This window comes from Uloborus diversus, chromosome 9 (assembly GCF_026930045.1).
Source record: "Uloborus diversus isolate 005 chromosome 9, Udiv.v.3.1, whole genome shotgun sequence".
Taxonomy (NCBI): Eukaryota; Metazoa; Arthropoda; class Arachnida; order Araneae; family Uloboridae; genus Uloborus; species Uloborus diversus.
The window spans coordinates 8,736,786-8,752,193 of NC_072739.1; the positions used below are offsets into that span (position 1 = coordinate 8,736,786).

The 15,408-nt window shown below is 35.5% G+C and overlaps 1 protein-coding gene across 1 annotated transcript in view; it reads left to right on the forward strand.

The window, feature by feature from the left end:
- The first annotated feature begins 661 nt into the window (after positions 1–661).
- LOC129229739 (uncharacterized) overlaps positions 662–15,408 on the forward strand; it is a 177,010-nt gene continuing 162,263 nt past the window's right edge. Inside the window, exon 1 of the mRNA XM_054864107.1 lies at positions 662–748. Within this exon, the coding sequence (XP_054720082.1) occupies positions 662–748 (87 nt within the window). The remainder of the gene's footprint in view (positions 749–15,408) is intronic.

A 15,408-nucleotide genomic window follows, 5' to 3' on the forward strand; every position in this document is an offset into this window, starting at 1 on the left:
AATAGAACCTTCTGTGATGTGTGAATTTCATGCTGTTTGCTGTCATTTGATTTCTGTACACTAAGGAATGTGAAATAGCAGAAATTCATCGACAAATGAATAATACGTAGGAGGAAAACTATCATGAGTGACAGCAACGTGTAGATATGGTGCTGAAGCTTTGTTGAAGGATGTACAGAGGTTCGTGATGCATGCTGTCCGGACTTGAATCCAGCTGCTTTCTACACGGCTACTCAGATGAAAATCTGTTTCAGAAGACAAAAGTTTGGCTCAGACTAGCGCAAAGAATTAGTTGTAAGTCCATGCGGTTGACTTCTATGACAACGGTTGAGAAAGTTGGTGCCTTATAAAAAGACCAATGTCTATATTTGAACAATGGCAGTGTAGAGAAATAGCTGAATACAGTGGACTCCCTCTATCTGAATACTCTCGAATGTGAACACCCCGATATTTTGAACACATTTTGATGGTCCCGGAGAATTTTCATAGACTTGACATAGACTGACCTCTCTCTACTCTGAACACCCCGGTATTAATGGACGCTGTTTTTAACCTCATTCAATTACTACTTCTCTATATACTGAACATGTTCACAATCGGTGCTCAGGAATTCCTATGAATCGAATTGGAGAGTCTGAAATACATACACGATTTTGTCACAATGATTCGAGAGTTGTTAGGAGAAGATGAAGAGAGGAAGAAGAAAATTACTTTCCTGGATATTACTGCATCACATGAAATCATTAAGGTGAGCAATATCAGAGCTTGAAGTTTTTGCCACTGAACTATTCATTCACTATTATATTTTCAAGAGTCCAACCATTGTATTAAGTTGTATTCAAGACCTTCAAAATATGATTACCTTCAAGCAATATGCGCGGTCGCGAATCACTCGGAAATATTCTCACTTGAAAGAGCACGTACCTAGCATGAGAATACACAATGCAAAAACAGTTTAAAAATAGCATTTTTTTCCACAAACATTGCACCGATAGCTGTGTTGTAAAACTTTATTGTTGAATGTTACGTCAAACTTTTTAAATTAAAAAAGAAATAAATAAATGCAAGAGTTTAGGTTCTACTGAGTTGAATTCGACATTGCATTAGCCACCAATCCAAAATTCAGCACCTCTATCTGAAAGCTGGTATAGCGCACTGGGCAAAGTACTGAGCATAGTCCACTAACGCTATAGAATACATATTGTTACGGATCCGGTACGACTTTCAACTTTTTTGAAAGGACGACACAGTTCTTGAGAAAAATACAGGAGATTTATTTACACTATGTACAGAAAAGATCGTTAACAACTGCTAAATTAATCACCAGCAATTAAACAAATATCAATAAACATCATAAACTCAACGGTTACACACGTATTTACATCCAAATACGAAAATCAACACAGCGAAATGCCTCGCAATACACACAGAGCAAAATAAATGCTCTCAGCCCAAAGGCTCAGTCGAGACTGACTTTTTATGCCATGGAGGCTATTTATAAATCCCTGAAAAGTTTCCACAATGTTCCATTGAGAAGTTTCGGTAACATTCTACAAATATCTCGTACTTTCTTTTTATTCGTTCACAAATTTTATCAATGAGAAAAGAGGGGGGACCGTATACTTCAGTCGAATGTCAGAGGGTTGTATATTCATTACAAAAAACTATTTACAGGTTACGTTACTACAATAATTTTAGATGAAAGATAATGGAATAAACGCCCAAATTTAGCTAGATTACGACAAATTAATCACAAAAAGTAATTACTATTTACAGAATTTGTAACAATATACATTTATTATCCAGTCACCCTGTATAATTAACGCCTCCATAATCTTAACACTTTTATTCGGATCCATGACTGTTCAGAATAGAGAGAGTTCACTGTATCAAAATATTCCTAATTAAATTGTTCTCATTTTCATTTTGGCTTTCATTTCTGGAGCAATCGGACCTTGAAAAATTGGCCTTCAAAAATATGTAGTTATACCTCCCGGCGTACAAAGCATAAAAAAGAAGCAATCTGTTTTTCCTGTAAAAAAAAAAACATTTTCTATAAATGTTCCACTCTTAATCTATTTTACCCCTTTTCAATTTTTCATAATCAACTACTAAGATAAATCTAAATATACTTCGTCTTACATATCACGTCTCATTAAGCAAATTCCAAAAAAGAAAACTGTGCATCCTCCTCGCTTCGCTGGGCTCTATTTCATCCCAAAGAACTAAGAGAAAGAATGAGTGGATGGATTTTTTTTCCTTTCCCCGCACATTTCTAAAGATTCCGTGTTCTTTCGAACAAAAGCGCGAATCGCCCGCCTTTCAACACATTCGGAAACTCTCGAAACGAGGGATAAAAAACCGAGAGAAAGGTTATAAATAACGAGCAAGTGTGTTCTACAATAAAAGCAGGGGGTGGACGTCGATTTGTTACTTAGAACAGGGGAGCATGGAACCTTGAGTTTCGGGTAGAAGGGAGATGAGGATTCCACGCAAGAACGAATCGGAAATGGAAGGGATTGCTTTGCATATGATAGAATCGCCAACCCAAGTGTTAACATGTACCTGAGCAATGGAATGGAATTCTGTGCGATTTCGGATATTTGCGAAATCAGTTTAAGAAATGTCTCTCCTAATAATTTCACAACATTTTTGCCTGTTTTACTGTTTAATTTGGGAATTTATTGTTACAGGTGTAGATAAACTATGAATTTGAGTAACTATCCAGTGCTGGCAAAAAAAAAAAAAAAAAATCTTTGCATTTGGTTGGCAACTAAAAACTTTACATGCAAAATTCTTGTCATGATTTTACTTGGCATGATCCCTAGTCATTAAGCCAAATACCGAATAGTCTGGCAGATTTGTGGCCGAACATTCAGTATTCGGCCAAATGACTAAGGAACATGCCAAGTAAAATCATGATAAGAAGTTTCTATGTAAATTTTTTAATTGCTAACCAAATGTAAAGATTTTCTTTGCCGGCACTGTAATTAAATTTCCTCCATGCCAAATACATTTACAAAATTTACAAAAAAAAAAAAATCTGTGACCCACTTCCCCAATGAACTCTAATTTGAATTCTGAAACTTTGAATTACGAGTTGCAACAAGACACTACTCATTGGAGTTATTGTTTCTAGAAATGGATCCCCCCCCCCCGAAGCATATCCCTTTTCCTGGGGGGCTACGTGTGTATAGTTGAGTGTGTGTGTGTGTGTGTAGGCCTTTGTGTGTGTATATGTGTAAAGGCGTGCGCGAGTGTGTATGCGTATGAGCATGCGTGTGTAGGAGATGGACGCCGCTGCCCAAGAGAAGTGGAATACGGGGGACATTGTACAGTAAAATTACGCCCAAAAATGGCCAAACCCAAACATTCAAAAAAAAAAAAAAAGGTGAAACCTGTTGCAAATTACTTCTTACTCTTCCAGCAAGAAGGGGTAAAAAGTCCCAGCACTTTGCGCGTCGGGTTTTGTTGGGAAGGGGGGGGGGGACGAAATAATTTCTAATATCCTCTATTTAAATAAAAATAATTTCTATTACTTAAAAAAAATCTCAAACCTCGCAGAAACCACTCTATAATAGTAAAATAATAAACTCTCACAAAAAAATTCTAATTAACAGGGATGCACAGGCGGGGGGGGGGTGGAATAGGGGGGGGTCATGGAGCAGCTTTGCGTCATTGGAATTTTTAAGGCAGTTTTTTCAAGGGGTATTTCTTTTTTGAGGGCTTTTATTCTGGACTTCGTCACTCTTAAGGGGTGCGCCATCGCTTTTTTTTTGGCGGGGGGGGGGGGCCTGAATTTACATTCTAAAACCAACTATTGCAGTGAAGTTCACGAAAAAATTTCTCTGATTTAAACTTTTCCGAAGTACAAAATGCCACACAATGATATGGTAATGTCAGAATGATAATTCTAAAAGATCTAAGTGAGCTCAGTAACCAAATTATTTGTGACTGGAGTTATTAAACTGTTTAGAACGCTGGAAAACAAAGTTCATGTGCAGCATAAAAAAAGTCCAAATTGACCAAAGTTTCCTTACTTTTTCTCGAATAACAAACTTCAACTATTCTACAATCTTTTGCCATCACCGTAAGGAGGGACAAACCGAAATTGCCAATAGGGAGACGGGCAATGCTGCAATTCTGCACCCTCTAAGTCGGTGGGGGTTCTCATTTGCAAACACCGAGCTACCTCTCTTTTACGCAGCTGGTTATGTGAATTATGCTAAATATGCAGACATATACTTTCAACACTATATCAAACTTTTGAGTATATTATGCGATAAAAAAAAATTTGATCACATCAAACATCAGCTAAAACATCAGCTATCCAACGATCTAACGCAGTGACAAATTCAGGTGGTCTAGAACCTGTAGTGATTCAACGATAGAACAAGTCTTGATGAGAGCAATGAGCAATACAACAATAGAGTGCTAAATATTTACACCTTTTTGTCTCCCAGTTTGGAAATCACAATCCGTTTCTAAAGCCCCCAGAAGTTTCTTCCCTCTTAAGTTTATGGTGGTATTGCTCGCTGATGATAAGGTGAGTTGCGATGAGACCTTTAACGTTCGGGTAGTAACATCAAAGGATATTGAAGAAAAACAATTTTGTGGCATTTCTTTGTAAAGGAGGTAAACAGTTATGTCTTTAGCTTCTGTTACGAGAGTAGTTACTATCTGTAAAGATGTGTAAGCCCAAACCATCTTTTACACCGAATGGTATGAACAGTAAAGATGGAATAACAAATTGTTAAAAACATCTGGTACGAATTATGCGCTGATCCTCCATCAGTATTCGATGAATCTGGTTTCAGAAGAAAAGAAATCTTGTATCGTTAAAGTGCTATTATCTGAAGCAAAAGGTTCATCCACTTTCACAGAACGAACAGCTGGTGTCATATATGAGGCAGTGAGAAACAAAGGGATGTAAATGGACATTTTCATGTTTTAAATAAAACGCGTTTAAAGACAAGATCCTAGATAGGATTTCATTGATTTTCTTTTCTAAATCATGCTGTATAGAAGCAGCTACCAGGTCTACTAGTACCATCTCTTGCCTCTATCTCCAAATTTTTAATTTTGCCACTTCCATCCCTTTGCTTCTCACTGCCTCATATGTAATAGATGGAAGATACCTGCTTGATCATATTTTTGGTAATGATCTGTAAGCTTCAAGGAAATATGCCAGCAATGCAGTGTATATGTAATTTGCAAGTATGGGAAAGCTAGTGTCATTTTTGATGGGTGCAAAGAAAGCACCACAGAAATATGAATGAAATCCTATTACAACATCTAAGCCTTCTGCTCTAGAAGACTTTCCGCGTCTCAAATCTTGTGCTAGCTCTGAGGGGTTCATTGGATATAGTGAATGTTAGAAAAGTCTGAAAGTGGACTGAAGTGCTCAATTATATGCACAAACTGTGTTAAACATAGCTGCAACAATAACGATTTTGCTGAGGATCTAGATCCAAAAAACATCTTGATAACGAAGACTTTTTGTTACAAGCTTAGGAGAAATCATTTGAAAGCAAAAAACAGTTCAGCGTAATTTTTCTGATCATTGAATCTAATGTGCACCATTAGAGGGGGTGGGGGGAAGGATAATATTTTAGTATATAATTTCGTTTTGGGAGGTGAGCTACTGTTCTTATGAGGTGGACTGTCCTGATTTAATGCATTTTTGAATCGCATGAAATAATACTTCTACTTGAAATAAAAAGGGGGGAGGGTGAGGATTTATTTTATTTGGCAGAGGGGGGGGGGGGTGCTGTAGCTTTGAGAGGAGATGCACCATCAATCTTGGAAGATGGACACACTCGATTTCTAACTTTAACTTAGCATAAAATAATGTTTCCATGTGAAATGTATGGAGGGGGGTTCGAGGGTATTGCTTCGTTTTGCGGGGATAGAGGGGCTCTGTAGCATTGGTGGGTTATGTCATCCCTCTTGGGGGTCAAACACCTTTAATTTCATGCTTTTAAATTTAGTAAAACATATTATTCTCACTTTAAATTTACTCTAAAAATTCTGGAAAAATACCCAAAACAGCAATTTTTAGATGCCCCCCATTCCAAAACCCGACGCACAATGGGGTGGGACTTTTTACCTGTTCTTATTGGGAGGGTAATAAACAATTTGCACCAGGTTTAGCTTTTTTTTTTTTGGATGTTTGGGTCCGATTCCTATTTTTACTGTACTAACAGTGCTTAAGACCAGAGGAGCCGCGCCGGTGGGCGGTGGTGCTGCAGACGCCCCTGATCCAAGCTGAAAAAGGAACCACAACACCAAGGATGGTCAAGTGAGAACAATAAGCAATCGAGATTGCTCAAAAGACACTAATTTGGAGCTTCATTTGGTTTTCTTCCCCAAAATTGAATCAAAAAGAATTCGTATCCTGAACTTTTTGACAGACTATAACCACATATCGTCGACTCAAAGCAACAGTAGGATCTAACTTACTGTCATTTCTAGGATTAGAGGTCTTACTGTTCTTCTGAGGCGACAATATTATTTACTCATCTCAGTCCCCACTAAGTTAAAACAATTGCAAATTCATTTTATTTTCCACATACGTTTTTTCACCAAAAAAAAAGTTAGATTTTAAAATGTCAATACGATATGCTATTACTTTCTTCATTATCTTCAGCCTTTGATATACCTTCCATATTCTTATAATATTTCCCTACCCTTTCTGCCTCTGAACATTGTATTCCAGTTGAATAATTTCTAAAATATTCGTCATCCTTTAACCACAGTTTTCTTAGTCTTCAGTTATGTCAAGTGACTATCGATTTCTTTGTTATTGTTGTCTGATGCTTCGGTGTGATCTATCCATAACAAACGCTGCCGTTCATTACATTTTACTGTGAATTCCCATTTTTTTCTTGGGGAAGAGAGGGGTGACACACCTGCTACTTTGATACCAAATGCCAAACCTTTAAGCTGCAGTCTGGGTCACACGAGATTTATTCAGTGGTTTCCATCTTACATAGGACTGGAAATGAAATTGCTGTAATCATGAACTTTAAATGATATTTTGAGAGACATTTTAGCAAACAAGTTCCGAAATAAAAACTTCAAATCGGATTTTGCATGTCACTTTGATCCATCCATGGTACTCAAAAAAATATCTCTCTGCTGTGCTCTAATATCAAATGGAGTAGAGGAGTGCAAATCACTATTGGCAGACTCGTTAGTGTGCACACGAGGAGTCTTGCATTTGACGATGGACAAGAATTAATTTCTAGAATGCTCAAAATGAATTTCTATGCTAGGAACTCTTGATCACATATCGGTTAGTTTGGAACTTGTGTTCTACAGCAGTATTTGTTTATGACCTTTTGAAGATTTATGATCTTCATGGACGTGCTATCGGCAGGCCCAAGAAAGAAAAAAGTCACAACAGTCTCTGTTTCTACCACTGATGACTACATTCAATTCGGCAATTATGGGAACATATTTAGTTAGATGAAAGTGTTTTTCTGACACTATGAATGATATTTTAACTCTCTGGCACTAAGGTATATGCTGAACCAAAGCCTTCCGAATAGTTCGACTACAAGCAATTTGTACCATTGGCATTATGTTTAATTCTCTGATTTGAAGATAGATTTTGTTTTAAAAGCTTTGTGTGGTTATTCTGACTTATCATCTCCGTGAACTTAAATTTCAGGGATGTAAATTAATGTAAAAAAGGAAGTGAAAATGTTTTCATATGCTTAACATGTGCAGATTGTAGCAACGAACAAAATTTTTTCCTGAAATATGTATCTATTAGGCCTATATTCATGGAAAATTCCTCACCTCCGTGACAGACTTTATCAATGTCGTTATTTCTGAGGTGAAAATTAATGATGAAGGAGAAATACATCAACAATAGGCATTCTACCAAAATTATAAATTGCCAGTATATCTTCAAATTTGCTAGATACTATTTTTAACATACATTTTAAACTATTAATAAAACAATACTTTAATTAAGAGAGCTTAATATTATGTTCCCACTAATCATTATAATCAATTGTTTGTTACATTACAATCTGATTGTTTGCACATCTCACAAAATTGCTACTTTGATACTAAATTAGTCTCGATTTTTAAGTATGAAAAGTTGTTTTCTTTTTTTTTTTTTTCCGTGAACAAGGCATTTTTTTTATTTTTTTATTTATGAGTAAAATAATTGGAACTTAGCTGGGCCATTGTTTATGGTTACTTCCAATAGGTAACACTTTCGTGTAAGAATAAAAAAAAAGAAAACAAAAGGTTTCGAAATTGAAAAATATTTGCTTTCAAAAGTTACGTTTTCTGGAGAATGACCCAAATCTTCTTTTAACGAATGCCAGTTTTAATCAATGGACTATGATTTGAAAACTAGTTTCTGTAAAATCACCACATGTTCAATATCAGACACTAAAGCAAATTTGTTTCGCCAAGTTCAGGTCGATCCATACGTGTAAGACGGAAGTGATTTAAGAAAAATCTCTCCCTGCAAAGGGTGGGCCTCCATTCATAAATCTAAGAGAGGCCAATTAGAGGTTCTGATACCTTCTACTTAGGGATGTTCGTCTGGCACTCCAGACCCCTTCTGCTTTTAATCTGCACTCGAGAAAGAAGAGGGAGAACCTAAGGAATGACTCTTAGTTGAGGGGGAAACAGTCTTTAAGCCGTAAATTTTATAAGCGGGTATTTTTTAATTCATTTTTTCCGCACAAGAGATTCTGATATATTTTTAAGGAGGGTTTTTTTTTTCTTGCCATACGCATGATGAAGCAGACATTCTTGAAATATTTCTAAGCGTGTGCTTGACTCCTTCGAAATACCCATTTCTCGTGCTCGGTGTTGAGAAATATTCCTAGCAGACGTTATTATTGCACATTTTTTTCTGCTGAGGAATGGTGTTATTATTTGGATTATTTAGGGGAAGACTACAGGAAGTGTTTTTGGAGAGGAAAAAAATGCGTGACTTATAAACACGCTGTGCGAATTTTGTTTCTGGTTGATTATTCCAAATTATAACGAGCGAAATGAAACATTGAGCTTCGAACCGAAAAAAAGCGAAGCAGAAAGAAGCCTTATTTTAAACAACTTTTTTTAGCATTTTAAATGAGTTCGAAATAAGAATATATGTACAGGCGTTCCTCGTATAACACGTTCAATTCGTTCCGTGTAGTATCAAAACCGTGTTCTACGAAACTTTTGCAAGAATATTTTTTAAACTTATTTTTCACACTAATTAATCATGCACATTCCCGTTTGTGAAAATTGCAACACCATGAAGGAAGCATCATAGTTGAATGAAATTTAATACACAGTTGAGTGGTAATGGTACAAAAAAATGATTACATTTTCAAACCAAACAAACAATGAAAAGAGACAGAAATTAGTATTTTGTGTGGCCACCACGCGGCGCAATAAGAGCTGCTACACGACTCGGCATGGAGTGAAACTAAGTTTGAATATCTGCCTGCGGAAGAGTATTCCATATTGTTGGTATGCGCAACCGAAGTTCGTCTGTCGAAGAAACAGGACGAGGATCACGAGCGAGACGCCACACTACGAAATCCCACACATGTTCAATCGGTGACATATCCGGGAAATATGCAGGCCAAGGAAGAAGCTGTACCTGCTGCGAATCAAGGTAGGATTTGACAGTCCTGTCGACATGTGGACGGGCATTATCCTGCTGGAATACAGCCCCTGGCAATCGATGCAGAAAAAGAATAGCTTGGGGCTGTAAAACTTCGTTTATGTATCGGGTGCTGTTCAAATTGCCCACAATTCGTAGCAATTGTGATCGTCCATGATATACTATGGCACCCCAGACCATAACTCCGGGTGTTCGTCCACTGTGTTGTTCGATAATTAGTGATGTTCCGGATATCCGTATCCGTATCCGCGCATATAGCCGAGGGAAAATAAAGATCTGTATCCGGACCCGTTACTTTATTGACGGATCTTAAATGGAGCTTTTCTATTCTAAAAATTCTTAAATATTTGAATAAAAGACTACTAAATTCCGTTTCAATTAAGTTTTATTCCCTATTTAAATTATAAGGTATCATTTCCGAGGCCAATTTGTACCCCCGTCGCAAAAAGGAAGGTATAATAAGTTTTAAAAATATGCGTCTAAATAGACGCACATATACGCACATGTGGCATCGTAGCTCCTAAACAGATAAACCGATTTCGATTGTTCTTTATTTCGTTCAAAAGCTGGCTTGAAAGAATGTGCTTAGATCAGCCTCGTTTTTGTAGAACTTTAATTACCGGAGTGCCGGAGATATTAATTAAAAATATCGTTAAAAATATTGGTCGGGGACATTTTTTTTTAAATTTAATATTGGTTTTTGTTATGTATTTTGGGGGGGGGGGGGTGTTATTTTTCATTTTGTTTTTCTCGGCATCCTTCAAAAAAAAAGTGATACTAAATTCTCTATTTACTGACTGAAAAGGTATTCCCGGCTCAGTTATTTTGTCGGTCCGGGTAAGTTGGTTGGAATGGGTCAGCGCTGCATTTATACTGAAATAAAATGCGAAAAAATATTTCTATCATGTCCAGAAGCAGCTTTACACTCTTGCTCCTGTATCCGACATCTAACGAGCAAGCTAAAAATAATTTTTCACATTCTATCTAAGCATTAATGCAAAGCTGACTCATTCCTTCAACTCTCCCTCAATTTTAACGGAGATTTCTTTAAAGAGCAAATCATAGTCTTGATTATATTTTCGCCGTAGATGACATTTTTTGAAGAAACTGCCATCACCCTGACGGGATGCATGTAAGCTACCTTTACTCCTGTTCGGTCATAGGAAAATTTCAGGCCCTCTCATTGGCTTATTCGAGTGTCAATCAAAGCTTCAAAGCTGTGACGTACTGCAATGTTGCTAGTCCTCTCTCGCAGTGTTTCATGTTTGTAATCTGCTAATACGAATAAGCAGTTGCAAATGAGATCTTTAATTGAATGTTGCTGACAAAAGCAGAATTATTATTTCCAATCAATTTCATCCTTTGCAAAACAAATGAAAGCTTTTATTGAGAAGCTATGCTTCGAAATAAAAATAGGTGGCGCCATCTTTAAGCAAAAAATGTATGTTTTACGACATCGATTTAATTTAAATCGAAGTTATTTTAAAAATAATTTTCACGGTAAATTATTTTGTTGATGGAAAAGCGAATTCCGCAATTTTTCATATTCTAAATGATATTTAAAGCAATTTAAACAGCTCTTCTTAAAGAAATGATTACCATTTAAGTTAATAACAAATACTTATTTTGAATAATTTTATACATGCTAATTTCTAATATAATTTGCTCTTGTGCCAGTAAATAAATTGTTTATCGTATAACTTTTCTTTATCGTTGCTATACCTATTGTTTCACATTGTATCTGGCTGATATATTATGTACATCTGTTTTACAATATTTACTTTATTTTTATGTGAGTTCAATATGAATAAATTATGATTAGTTCCCTGTTGGTTTTCAAGTACATGTGACTGGCTTTGAAAGCCATTATTATTAAAGTAATAATTCTTCCACATCATATGAAGAGAAATTACATTTTCATAAAACAGTTGCAAAACGATTCAGAACCAAAGAAGTTTTGTAACACACACACGCACAAACACTTTTATTGATAAAATATGTACATCAAGGAAAATAATGCAAAATATGAAAGTGCGCTCACCCTAATTTCCAACTTCTCAAGCTCTAGGAGAAACACAGAGTTGTAAAGCAGCTTGTTTCAAAAACAACTTAAGTTTCGACACTTTTCAAAAAAAAAAAAATATTTTCACAAGATTTTAAATTTAATTTTTTTAATAGTTTAAAAATTTTTCAATCAGTGTATGATATTTAATGTATTTGAACGATTACATTCAAATGGTTTCAGAACTATTCATGAAACCACGAAGGTCGTATCAGCAGTACAGCAAAAAAAAAAAAGGAAAACTTTTTTGCTAATTTTGCTGAAACTATTTAGCAGCTGCTGATCTCTTCATGGGCCCAGTCTAAAATATTTAGTTGTATTTATTACAATACATTAAAAGTCATATATTGATTTCAGATTTTTCAAAATTGTCTCAAAAATGGTTGAGTTTTCAAGTTTTAGAATTTTTGTGAAATTTTTTTTCTCCAAATGTTTTTAAGTTAAATAGTAAATGAAACTGCATGAAATTCTCTTGAATTGCCTTATCAACTGTGCGTGATAATTTTTTTTTTCAAAATAATAAATGAATTTAAGGTGTCAAAAGGTGCGATTTCTGAAAGTTTGACTTGAAAGTGATTTGACTTGAAATAACATATATATGATTTTACATTAAGAAACATTGCTTTTTAATGTTATTTTCAATTATTTCATTCAAGGGTTTAAACTACCTATTCCTTTTTACATAACTTTAAATATTATGAAGAATATTAAAAGATAAAGAATTCGCCGCTTAATTTAAAAAACTTACATTGAGAATTAGTTGACAAATGAGCTTAACTAAACTCCAATAGTACCTTCTTCAAAAGCGTCATTTTTTGCTTATAGATAATGCTATTTATTCTTTTAATTATGTATTTTACATGTTTTTTTAATGCAGAGCATTATTTTATTTTATGAGTTATGAAATTAATATGAGAAAAGAAGGATATGTTCGCCACACTCGCTCAATATTCAATTGGAAGTCTCATTCTCGGATGCTAACTCATATTCAATAGAAATTAGCTAGAAATAAACTGGCACAAGAGAAAATTATATTAGAAATTATTATGTATTAAATTATTCACTAGAAGTATTTATTATTAACTTAAATGGTAATCATTTCTTTAAGAAGAGCTGTTTAAATTGCATTAAATATTATTAAGAATATGAAAAATTGCGGAATTCGCTTTTCCATCAACAAAATAATTTACCGTGAGAATTATTTTAAAAATAACCTCAATTAGAATTAAAACGATGTCGTGAAACATGCATTTTTTGCTTAAAGATGGCGCCACCTATTTTTATTTCGAAGCATACCTTCTCAATAAAAACTTTCATTTGTTTTGCAAAGGATGAAATTGATTGGAAATAATAATGCTGCTTTTGTCAGCAACATTCAATTAAAGATCTCATTTGCAAATGCTTATTCGTATTAACAGATTACAAACATGAAACACTGCGAGAGAGGACTAGCAACATTGCAGTACGTCACAGCTTTGAAGCTTTGATTGACACTCGAATAAGCCAATGAGAGGGCCTGAAATTTTCCTATGACCGAACAGGAGTAAAGGTAGCTTATATGCGATCCGGCACATTACTATCGACAATGCCCTGCGGAATGTGCCGCTCGCCGGCATAGCGCCTGACACGAAATTCGGCCATCATGGTGCCACAAATTGAAGCGGGATTCGTCAGCAAAGACGACCTGCTGCCAATCAGCACGGTGACGGATGACCAATGAGGACTCCAAAAACTATTACAAGGTCCCTAGCTGAGTAAAGGTTGTTTATATACCTCCTTGCAATGTTTCAGTAACAGTTTTCTACTTTTTGTTTTACTTGTGGAAGCCTTCTCGCGAATGCCTATTTTAAGTTATTAAAATCCTGTACTGTAATGTTCTATGTAATGTAATTAATTATAGAAATCTTGCGACGCTGTCAAATTATATTGGCCTTTAGGCATTCTATTGTTCGAGTTCAAAGTAGTGCCCTTTTTATTAAAGTAATTTATTTTACATTTTATATCTGATGTGGTTCAAAGTGACCATCAAAGGCTGAGACAAGTTAAGGAGTCATTTTCAAATGGTTTTTATAACTTTTATGTCTTGAGTTTTGTATAAAAATTATAAAAACGTAACATACGATAATTTAAAAGTTTGTTGTAAAGTTTATAGCAGTAGATATAGTAATGCTATTGAAATATGAGTTGGTCAGTTAAAAAAAAAAATTAAAAATAGTGGATCAAATTTACCTTGAACCAGTTGTATAGTTGAAAAATAAATAAATAAATAAATACTTTGTGTGGAAAAGTAAATGGTGATCAACAACGTTTAGACGCACAAAATTAGCAGATTACTGCATACACGTGTTTCGAGGTTTAAGGGAACTGCTTTTTCAATGTAAATAGTGTGCTTTTGGATGAAAAGTCATCCAGGAAAGCAACAAGAATGAAATCTATGTAATAAACTTCGGCTGTCAGTTCCATTTTTTTTTGTTTATGTTGTTAATTTGCTATTTAAACTATCTTTTATTCATTTTCGTTGCTTTTACTAAATGTCTTTTCATCCAAAAGCTCACTATTAGCATTGAAAAATAAGTTCTCTGAAACCTCAAAACACGTGTATGCAGCAATCTGCTAATTTTGTGCGTCCAAACATTGTTGATTACCATTTACAGTTGTACAGTTGTTGCAAAGATCATCTCCTTTATGATACAAGTATATGACCCAAATAAAAGTACCGACAATCATCTTCTAACTGATACCCCTAGCATAAGGAACTTACTCCCCTCCCCGTGCAGTAAAAATCTTCCATCAGAGCGGGGGGGGGGGATATTATCCCCGCACGCCGATCCCACCTTATCGATTTTGTGGGTCATCGGATTTAAGCACCTTCCATCCATGTATGGGTGCTGCTTATTGCGATCGTCAGACAGGTGCTTTTCTTAAAGCGCGACATTAGGGAAATGAAGGACTCGATTAGCCTCATGATTCGGCGACATTTTATCGACGGATGCTTTCATAATGCCATCATCGGAACTCGATTTGGAACGATTTGGATCCCCATCTTTGTTTATGCTGTATTCGAAAAACCACTGCTTCTGTCATTGCGTGGTAAAGAATGAATTCGGCATTATTTAGCTCAATTTCCTTAATTGGTTTGAAATGGTTATTTATTGAATTTTAAAGCGGCAAACAGTTAGTTTTTCTGTGAAAATTCACAGATTTTTCAGTTCTTCTCAATTGTTCAAAATGTGAATGAACTACTGTATTGCCCGGCTTTACCCAGTCTACCTTGAAAATAAAAGTTGTGTCAAGTGCCGTGTGTTCAACAATAAGGCTTGAATAAAAGAAAAAAAAAATTAAAAATTAATTTGAATTTTGACCTCTTGAATTCAAATTATGTTTTTCGCAATCAGGAGTGTGTGTGTGTATGTAGGCGTGTGTGTTTATGTGTGTGGGGGTATGTGTGTTTGTGTGTAGGGGTATGTGTGTTTGTGTGTAGGGGTATGTGTGTTTGTGTGTAGGGGTATGTGTGTTTGTGTGTAGGGGTATGTGTGTTTGTGTGTATGGGGTAAGTGTATATGTGTGTAGGCATGTGTGTTTATGTCTATATGTGCAAGCATAAGTGTGTGGATAGTTGTGTGTAGGTGTGTGTGTATGTGTAATTGTCTGTATGTATGCGTGTGTGTGCATGTGTTTGAGTGTGTTTATGCGTTTG